Source organism: Malurus melanocephalus, unplaced genomic scaffold, assembly GCF_030028575.1.
Source record: "Malurus melanocephalus ecotype Western Australia unplaced genomic scaffold, MMel_1.1 scaffold_7, whole genome shotgun sequence".
Lineage (NCBI taxonomy): Eukaryota > Metazoa > Chordata > Aves > Passeriformes > Maluridae > Malurus > Malurus melanocephalus.
The window spans coordinates 2,072,017-2,083,046 of record NW_026623239.1 but is presented as its reverse complement, the minus strand read 5'-3'; the positions used below and the strand labels follow the sequence as shown (position 1 = coordinate 2,083,046).

General features: G+C 39.5%; 1 protein-coding gene across 2 annotated transcripts in view; it reads left to right on the top strand.

The window, feature by feature from the left end:
* The window catches only part of APBA1 (amyloid beta precursor protein binding family A member 1), an 81,507-nt gene that overhangs the window by 35,020 nt on the left and 35,457 nt on the right, over nucleotides 1–11,030 (top strand). For both annotated transcript variants that reach the window (XM_057372443.1, XM_057372435.1), the window contains exon 2: nucleotides 8,108–9,312. In XM_057372443.1, coding sequence (XP_057228426.1) covers nucleotides 8,161–9,312 — 1,152 coding nt within the window. In that variant the 5' untranslated portion in view covers nucleotides 8,108–8,160. The remainder of the gene's footprint in view (nucleotides 1–8,107; nucleotides 9,313–11,030) is intronic.

The following is an 11,030-nucleotide window of genomic DNA, read 5'->3' as shown; positions in this document are numbered from 1 at the left end:
TGTGGTCCAGATGTACATCAGGTCCTTGAAAAGAAGGCTATTGTATGGTAGCTAAAAAGTATTAGATCAGTTGTTTTGATTGGTGAGAAGTGGATGGGAAAGAACTCACATGCTCATGACCAAATACTTGGGAATTTTAGTTATCTCTCGATCTGGCTCATTCTTCCCCACTCTGAATAATATCTCCACATCTTACATATTGTCTTTGACAACAATTTTCTCAAAGAAAGATTGGAAAAGTAATTTTCAAAACCGTGTAGTAAAGTGTAAGTCTAACAAAAATTAAAATTGAAATGATAGTAGTCTATTTTAAGTTTCCTTTTAATAGTATAAAGGTAGGATGGAGGTTTGGGGAGATTGTTTAATCCAGTGTTTTCAGTAACTATGTGTTACAGTTGCCAGGCAGTGGTACAGGAAAACCAAGCAAGTTCTGTATCCTGTGTATCCCAATTTTTCATCTTAATTCACGTATAGCTCCTTTGGAACTTGTGAAATTAAATGAATAAAAGGAGAATCAGGTCTTTTAATTCTATGCTGTTTGAAGCATGATTGCTTTTCATGAGGGAATATCCTTAGCTTGAAACTCTCACGTAATGAGAGCCTCAGAACAAATGTGTTTGCTGATTGTTTGACCGAAGTTATTAGGGTTTCGGCACTATTTCTGTACCATTTCTGTGAGTCGAAACAGTACTCTGTGACTCACTTGTCTCAGCTGAAAGAGACAAGAAACTGATGAGGCTGACAGACTGACTAGCTGGACTTCACTTGTTTAGCTTGGTATTCCTGAAAGCTGTGTATTTGCTGGAAAGCTTTCTGTCACATTGTGGCAAACCCTTCATCTTTTCTGGAAATGGACTCAACACCATCCACATGTTTCTGTGTACCTGACACAGCCTGTGCGTTGATTGCATAAAAGAATTCAAAGTGCTGGAATGTAACTCACTTGAAAACATTGTTTACTGTAACAAAACTGGTGTTTTGAGAAGGGAAAGTTGAGGGATAACCTAATGAATGCTCTGTCTTGCTTGCATCCAGGATAGTTGTGTCAAGACTGTGCAACTCATGTCAAGAATGCTGCTGRATAAAAGAGACTATTACAGCTAGAAAGGTTGGACCAAGTCTTTATGTGTAGCCAGAGGTGGAAAATCCAAGGGGTTTTTGACATTTGTGTTCTTACTCTGTACATGAGGCTTAAGGCCTTCTTATTCACCCTGAAGGTAGCTATGCTCTGCAGTTCACCGGATSATATAATTCAGTTCTATCTACATTTATTCTATATTGTACATTTAATGACTCTTAAGGGGATGGAAGGGCTTGATGGGTTGATTTTTTTTTTTTTTTTCCTTTTGGTAGGTTAGATCTAGTCCTTCTTTGTTTAAATAGAAAAATACAGTTTTCATTGCTATAAAAATGTCACTAGTGTAAAGATGACATAATTTGAATTAAGAATCCATCGCTGGGGAGTCAGCATTTTTCACTGTGTTCTCAGGGACAGTGCTGCCCTCTTATACAGAGGAGAAAAAATGGTTGGKTTTTTTTTTTTTTTAACTTTAAAAATTGCAAACAACCATAAGCTTACATTCAGTTTAGATTCACTTTTCWTAGTGAATTGTTGTACTTGTATCAGAGATTGACACTAGTCTCACATTGTAATACTGATTTTAAATGCTGTGATACTCTGACATTGCTTATGTACTATTTCAGTTTTTCATTCTCCTTTGAAAATTGATTTTATTTGTAACCATAACTTGAATACCAGAATAACAATTCTAGTATTCAAAGTTTTAGATTATCTGTCTGCTAATTAAAGATGCAATACCTAATGCCCAGCAATAAAACTAGCAGTAACCTGTCAGAAAGTGACACCACAGTCAAAGAGAGCCCCAAATTTCCTTACCTTAGCTGTTAATAGGACTTCTACTTAGGAAACTTGATCATTTTGGTGTGAGCATAATCAGTTTTATTYCCTCAGCCACTTATTATCTGGGATTTGTCATTTTTTTTTTAAGTGTTTTTGGTCTTGTGTGTCCAGTTGTTGCACTTCACTGCACTGGTTGCCTGTGGTTCCTTGTAAAGATTTTTCTCTGCTGCATTTGATTAGTCTCTTCTGTTTGGGCTGTAATATCTGTTAACCTTCCTCTGGCAGTAGATGGATGGCTTCCATCCATGTWTTGCCTCTATTTCTTGTGCAGGCAGGACTTCAGTGTTAGATGGTGAGAAGGATCTGTTCCTTTTCTAATCTCCCCATCTCCAGTGCCCTAAAGTATTTATGAGACCTGGCCTGTCTACACCRAAGATTACTGACTGGTGTTTCTTGCTCAGGAGTGTATCTTAGTTTTGGATAAGATGTGAATTAGAAGGRGAGAAAAGTTTAGTATGTTTTGAGAGCTCTTAATGCTGGTAGTTCTAGATCTGTCTGCTGTTAACAGAAATTGTGGGTTCTTGTGTGCAGAGCAATGTTGTGCATGCAGCTTTTCTGCTTTACAATTACTGTAAGTGTTCATAGTTGTTCAGTCTCATTATAATGAACCAATATGTGTATGTGTGTACATGTGGTGGGATGTTAATGGCACTTTCCAGGTGCTGTTTTTGCTGGCTGGCAAGAAATACAGTTTCACAGCTTTTTTATTTAAAGCTGTTCTGGATGAGCTTACTTCACACATGGCAGCAGAAGCAATGAGGTTTCCCAAGCAGGTTGCAGTTCAGAAAAGAGAGTTACCTAACCTCGGAAGAGAACTCCCTCAAAGGGGGCCTTGTATAGGTTGTTAAATTCTCAGAAATTTCCTACCATAGGGGGTCTTCAAAGGAAAAAAAAAAAAAAAAAGATGATTCTCAAAGATATGTGTTTGCTAAAAGGCTATGTTGTTTTCTTGAGGGGTAGCTTATGTCCATATGGCTTGTCAAGATCTGTAGAAGTGAAGCATTGGTGTATTGTTGAAGTCAGAAAACACAGGTGCTCTTTGAAATTCCACAGAGAGTGTGTCGAGAAAACTTGCTCTTGAGGTGGCATGCCTTTGAAAAATCRGTCAGAGGTCTCTGTATTCCTAGTGTGATTTGGAATTATGTGTGTGTTAAAAGAACAGCTATTTTTTTGTGGAAGACATAGGTAAACAYGGCTGAAGTATTCTAAGGAAGACAAAACCATTTTGGTCAGACACTCAACTGCAAAATAAGAGGAAACAGTTGTGCTTGTTATAAATGAAATAATTAACTACAAAAATAAAAGTATGTCTGTAAATAACCCTCATGATGGTAGAGGCTGGGACTGGTGGGAGCCAGTAGCAGTTTTGGGACAGGGCAAAATAAGGGCCAGCAGCACCTGGGGCAGTGTAGRACAGACAACATCCTGAGAGCCAGGGTAGGAACCAGCCCCTCTGCCCAGTGCCTGCCAGAACCCACTTGGGTACTGCCTCCCTTCTGAGGCCCTGAGGAAATGGTGGGAAGACAGAGAGACGCAGGAGAGGCTGCACAAACAGGGCTGTTTGAACTGGGAGGAGGGATGGTTTCAATGTCAACAGCCCAGGGATGGAGGAAATGCAGGCAGGTTCCTCGCAGTAGTGTGTGCTGTGGAGGAGGGTTAGAGGCAGCTGAGACATGCTGTAGCAGGGTAAATTGAAACTGACTTGCACGAAGAAGCTTTTCCCCYAAGGACAGCCCAGCATTGGAACTGGGGCCCAGACAAGCTGTTGCCATCACCTGTCTTGCACGTTATCAAAACACAACTGGATTAGGCCATGAGAAATCTGGTCCAAGCTCAAAACTGGCTGTGCTTTGGGCAGTTTCGACTGGAGACCTCCTGTGGTCCCTTTCTGAGTTACCCTGTTATCCTCTGTGTGACAGAAAGAGGCATGTGTATATGTGTATGTGTGTAGTCTTGGTTCYATGTGGCACATGCTTGGTTTTAGACAGTAACTACAGAATACAGACATATCAAAGAGTGTGAGCTTTTACTCAAGTCAAGATTAAACTGTGGAAATACGATGCATAATGCTCTTATAAAATAAATTCTTGAAGTCATATTTGTAATAATAATAAAGGCTTCCTTTCTGCCTGCATATACAAGAAGTCAAACAGTTATTCGTCTGGGCTTGGGTAAGAAATAACAGACCAAATTGGAATCTGAATATTAACTTTTGCATACTCACTTTCACCTTTTCTTATTGTGTCTGTTTTCCTGAGTACAGCTGGGCATGCATGTTGTGGTCTTGCTCTGAGAAGATAGTTTACCCTTTCATGGTGTTTTACAGTAGTAGAGAAAAATGCTTAAACTTTCAACATTATGTTGTTTAAGAAATAAATGGATATATCAATTTATTTCTTCTTTACAGTCAGGAAGGTAGTTTAACCTTCAGCAAAGAGGTAGTTGCAATAGTAATCAACCTCTGATTTCTCTATTGTGGAGAAGATTCATCCATCAAGTCCTGTGTGCAAAGCTAAGAGCGCTTACAGAGCACTTTCCCATATATGTTTGATTACCAGAGCACAGCTGCTGTTSTGGGTAATTAATACGAGACTATAATATCATTCAGATGGGTGCTGTGTCTATATTTCCAAGGTCGGATAACTTTTCTTGCTTATGTTCTCTTCTGTCTGTGGCATTTTGTGTAGGTTATTGATTGTTGTTTGCTTGCAGAAAATAAAGTGCTTTTTGCAAGTCTGGTGGGAAAGATCAAGCAGACCTTGTATTTGCTTGAGGAGGATGCTGCTAAGAATTAAAAGTATGGGGTTTACTAGTCTTCCAGCTACCCTGTATGAAAAGGAATTTAGTAACTTCTAACTCTCAGTCTTAATAGATGTTCTTTAATTTACTATCCCGAAGATTGATTGTTAAACAGTAAAATGGGTGTTCTTGACTCAAAAGCTTACTTTTTGTTGAAGGTTACTGGGGCTGAGGTARCCTAAGGACATTTATTCATATCAGATTTCTAAATCGACATGTTTTGTAACAACTGAATTTTTTTTTAGATTTCAAAATGATTTATTGTTTTTAAAATGAAAAAGTCAAGTAGAATTGAATTTATAGGAAGAAAGGCAGGCAGAAGGGAATGTTTTTCAGTAAAAAACTTTGTGTAAATCTTAACATTTCTACCTCATCCCTTCAAAAGACCACAGCCTTGAAAATTCTGGGATGTCAGTAGTTGAAATCAAGCTGAGAGAATTCTTTAAATGAGAAAAATTTTACAGATGGAACTTTGAAAACTTTAACTCTGCCAAAGGAAAATGATGAGTCTCTCAGTGTTTTTAGCCATATTTTTAATGATTTGTAGTGTCTGTCATTTGTTTCTCACAGCTACATGTCAGTGATGCTGTCTGTCCAAGAATTCATTAGGTTGAAGCATGTTTTAGTACTTCTAAAACAGAATAACGTATTTTCGCAATTATCAGAGCTTCTATTGTCACAAACATTGGGGCATTTGATACCTTATTTGACTAAGGTAATCTTAATGTAGATGACTTTTTGCTTTTTTTCTAAAAACATAATTAAGTATGTGTCAGCATACATGTGATAAAATTTCAGAAATTTGATCATTATCCTGTGTTTGTATGTAATTTCATTTCTTTTGACTAGCACTACCCTTTTTCTGGGAGTGACCAATGACACTGAACCATGAGTCAGGGACTACTTTGAACACAACAAATTTAAGGTAGATTTTTTAAGCAGCCCACTGTTTTAGCTTAATTCTGTCTATGTGGAAAAGAGTGGACTTTTGTGATTATTTTATAATAATTTTATAATTGAAAGCAGGCAATATTAAAGACTCTCCCCAGCCTGATGATTCWCGAGACTGTTGCAGTCACACTCCCTCCACTAGAGACTGTCACTGCTGGGACCAAAGCCCCTTCACAGCAGCCACTCCAGTGATCTGACAGGTCCCTGCCTGACTCCTCACATTCTCAGGGGGTCAGCCCAGCTTTCCTGGCTGGTTTGATTCCAGGTTTCCCACAGCAGAGGCTGGAATGTCTCTTTCCATAAAGCCATTTATTAATAGTGCGGAAACACAGAAACAGCTCAAGTTCTGAGCCTTCGAGGAGGAAGCCTGAACAAAGGAATCCCCTGGGTTTTTATCCCCTTGCAGTCCAAGTGCGCAGAAGTCTCTTTTGTCTTCCTGAGTCTTTGTCTCTGGACATGTATCTCAGTGTCCATCCACCATGTCCATCCATCTGGCCAGTTCACATCTGGCCATGTTCACATCCTGTCCTGACCTCTTGCCAAGGGCTCCTGCCACCAGGAGCTCAATCTGCAGCTCACACTGCAGGCTGCAAACCAAGCTACCTGCACTGAATATATTCCTCTACTGCAATCCTCCTTGGGAAGGACTTTTCAAACAGCTGTTGTGCCTTGGCATCTTCACCCTTTTTGTGGGCTAAAAAAGGAAAGCTCTTCAATGTAGTTGTTCTTGCTTACTTAACATACCATCTGCTGTGTCAGGGGAGTGTGTTTGGTTTATTAGTTCTGGTGCATGCCAGCATATACACCTGTATTTGGCCCATTCTTTCCTGATTTCTTGAAGTTATTATCTGGAAAAGATCTTGTTCTCTTGACACTGAAGCCTTACCAACATACCTTGCATAGCTGAAAAAAACAGAGATTTTCATAGTTATTTTAAAAAATTATTAGTTAGTGTACAACACCCTTATAGGTCCATATAGCTAATRTGATTTATTTGCTATTACTTTACAACTTTTTAATTCTTTTTAAGGACTCCTATGTTTAAAAAGCTAAAACATTAGGGGTTACAAAAACAAGGAGTGTTCACTGAGCTGGAAGCTGCACCCTCTAAATTTCCTGTGGAAGTGCAGCGCAAATGACTCACACCTTGGCTTGACTGCCTGTCAGCTTTTCTATTAAAGAGCAACTGAAATTGCTGTTGCTTTCTCATCACAGGAAGTTATTCCCACTGCTCTTCTGCACAGAGCTCATTTAGTCAGCAAAGTGCTACCTGAGCCTCTCTGTCTCCATTTACTAGATTTGATCCAAGTTCTATTTCACATTCACATGGATTTTTTTTTAGTTGGTAATCGACACATACTTTTTTAGGTCCTTCAAGTTAGAAGTTTTCCAAGGTACCTTTTCTTTTAGTACTTATCAATAAGTCATAGGCTAGAGCTGTATTTTATTTATGGATATGTAGCTTGATTTAGATACCGAAAAGGATGCAACATGTCCTCTTCATGACACTGCATTTTAAAAACATCGGGCAAGATTCTAAATAGCTGAAGCTGTTCTATAAAAATGAAATCTTATGAGCTGGATAGGCCTGTGTCTGTTCCCTGTATATTTATTATTATTATTGGCAGACCTATCTAGTAATTATATCATCTTCTGAGATTTTTGACTCAAAGTCAGCAATGCTGAGATATCCCAGTAGTCTCAATGTGATCATGATTATGAATATTAGTAATGTCTTCTCTGTGTTTTAGGAAAGAAGCCATCTTAACTGATTATAGATAGATTCCRGAAAGATAACTATATTCTATCTAGTTGTCATGTACTTCTCTAGGGAGAAGAAACAGGTGCTTCAGACACCCTGAGAGTGCACTTTCATTTCTACTGAATTTTTATAAGTGCATAGGGTGAGTAGCTCAGCTGAAGATGTCATTCTGGAGGAGTGTTGAATGCATAGCTGTCATGTACCTGAGCAACTGCAGACTCCTGTGACAGGACTAAATCTGCTGTTTTGCATTACAGCATCCTTTCTTTGCTCTGAGTTAGTGAGCTTTAGGGAGAGTGCTGGAGCAAGGCTGAAATATTTCTGTTATCTCTTCTGTGGTTCAGCTCCTGGCTGATATTTTCTAATATGCCAGTATCATTGCAATGCCACTGCAGTCCATACAAGCTTCTCCAAGGGGTCATTTTGAAATTATTTTTCCACAAAGAATTTGTCCATGGAAATTGGAAGTGCAGTCCCTAAGGGTGGTGTGGTTTTTGCTGCTGTTGGAGATAATTTGCATAGGAAATCATACTGTTGTGCTATTATCTGACTGCAGAGCCAAGTCAAATGTTTGTCTGCTGGGAAGGAAGGGTGCACTTTGTTGCTTCTGTTTCTTTGCTTCACTTTTTTTATAATTAGGAGTRACATCAGAGCTTTTTTTATTTCTTTTCCAGCTGTGATAGACAAAATGTTAACAGAATAAGTGACCTACTCTCCAAAACTTGCCATGAACCATTTGGTTGGACCACCTGAGGGGGAGATCAGTGAAGAGCCAGCGAACGGAGCAGTGAATGAGTCAGTGGAGGCTGACCTGGAGCACTCAGAGGTGGAAGAGGAGCAGAGGTATGCTGCTCGCTACCCAAGGCATACCAACAGCAGCCACGTGGGCCTGTCTGGGCAGGAGGAGGAAGGCATGTTAGCTCGGTCAGCCAGCACTGAGAGTGGTTTCCACAATCACACCGATACTGCAGAAGGGGATGTGATAGCCACCGTGGAGGACAGTTATGACATTGAGAGAGTGCAGGAAAATGAGGATGACAGTGCATATGCAGTGCAGTACCGGCCAGAGTCTGAGGAGTACACAGAGAATGCTGAGGCTGAGCATGGCGAAGCCATTCATAACCGAACATTGCCCAATCACTTACATTTCCATTCCATCGAGCACGAGGAAGCCATGAACGCAGCCTACTCGGGTTATGTCTACACACATCGCCTCTTCCACCGAGGAGAGGATGAACAGTATGCTGAGGCTTATGCTGACTACGGACTACAGGAGCATGTGTATGAGGAAATAGGAGACGCACCAGATCTTGATGTTAGAGAGGGCATCCAGCAGTATGAACGGGAGAGGGAGGAAGCAGACAATTACCGCAAGGAGGCACTTGGTGCCCGCCTTCACCATTATGATGAACGCTCTGATGGAGAGTCAGACAGCCCTGAAAAGGAAGCAGAGTTTGCACCCTACCCAAGAATGGATAGTTACGAACAAGAGGAGGACATTGATCAGATTGTAGCAGAGGTGAAGCAGAGCATGAGCTCCCAGAGCTTAGACAAAGCAGCTGAAGACATGCCAGAGTCAGAGCAGAGTTTGGAACATGGTCAGCCTCTTGTCAGTRGTGGGCATGAAAGTAATGGCCAGCTCACATCTGGTTCTCGAGTTACATCCAGCTCAGGAGAATCTGTCCAGAGGTACAGCAAGGAAAAAAGAGATGCTATTTCACTGGCCATCAAGGATATTAAAGAAGCTATTGAGGAAGTGAAGACAAGGACCATCCGTTCTCCTTACACCCCTGATGAACCTAAGGAGCCTATCTGGGTGATGCGGCAGGACATCAGTCCATCCAGGGATTCTGACGACCAGAGACCGCTAGATGGAGATGTGAGTACATAAARCTTTCACCTCTCAGATTATCTGTGTCTCATTCCTTTAATTGTGACATGCGTGGCAGTGAAGGAAGGTGAATTTTATTCTTGTTCTGTGTCTCATTCTTGAAAAAGTGCTTTGTTTTAGATTTGTACTTCAGAGAGCTTAAGAGAAGTAAACATGCATTATCAGGTAGCCAGACTTCTGTTTATTAAGCACTGCTGACCCCAGTTATGCTATACAAGAATTTGTCACATGAAGCTGTTTACTTGTATTTTCTGAAACAAATGCTGTTACATTTTTTACTGCCATAATATGTTTTAGAATAGTGACCAAATACTTTCTCTTCTACTATCTATCCTTGGGTGTTTTGTTGGTTCTAGATTTCTATGTTTATTTTTCTGTTACATAACAATCTCAGCAGTTCTGAGAAATCTGTTAATATTCTTTGTGATGGTATCATTGATGAGATTCACGTTTAAGAAAAGTTGCAAGTCCACTTACGTGCAGGCTCTAGAAAGCAGTTATGAACCTCACTGTATTCCACTACCACTGTAAAGTGTATTTACAGCAACTTGAGTATTGAAGGGAGTTGTTCAGATTTGAGAAATCCTGTACTTTTGGCATGAGGTTTAACTTGGAACAGGATCACTTAACTGGGTTGTCGTTCCAGCTGTATGGAAAATAATATTTACTTTATGTTTTAAGGGTTTGCTGGATCTTTTTATAAAATAGACTCATAAACAACTGTTAAATGGGTTAAATTTATGCCTGATACTGAAGGAGCTGGTAGGCTAAATTTATTCTATTACATGTTCCTATGTTATTACTTCAAGGGCAATTGCCCTGCAAACGTTTGCACCATCCTCTTTATTGCTGTGGAATGTTTTTTGTTACCTTTGTTTGTTTGGGGTTTTTTGTTCTGATTTGGTTGGGTTTGTTTGTTTGGGTTTTTTTGTTTGTTTTTGATGAATAGTGGAAGTAGAACTTTCTATGTGTTATTTGGTGTTTTAAACAGAATTACTGTAACACTCTAGGAATGCATCAGAACTATTCAAGACACCTCAGCTACTGCAAAGGGAATTTAGATAGTGGAGAAAGATCACATGCCATGTAGATCTGTGACAGGCTTCTGACTTATGTTATCTGCCTTCAAAATAAGGAAGGCTAGTATTCTACAAATGAGAAGAGATTTTTGGAGCTGTTGTTTGAGATGCAGAAAAAACATGCAAGCTGGTTGAGACATAGCTTCCAGATTTATTTTTCCTGCAAAACTGTTGGAAACACAGTGATGAGTATGTTTGAGTTTTTTTTCTTGATTCTTAGTAGAAAACCCAAATGAACCTTAAAAAAAAACCCGTAAGGAACAATTACATGGCAAAAGTTACTTTTACAAATATTTTTTAAATTGTTTGTTACAGAGATGATTTACAGTCACATGAGCGTGAAGAAAYCTTCCCAGATTATTTTATGTTGGACACAATTGTTTTTAGCTTTTTCAAAAACTGTACAAAACTAAAATTATTTCTGTCCCCATTTTCAAATTGACCATATTGTTTGTAAATGCTGTTATTGCTTGGAGGATCAAAAAACTTATGCTATTTGATGACTGATTGTAACACTGAGTACGATGATGGTCTTAGTGACATTAGGTTGAGGATTCTGAGAGCACCTACAGTACTTCACCTACTCTCCAAAATCAGGTGCATCTTGCAGAATTCAGCTTTTCCAAG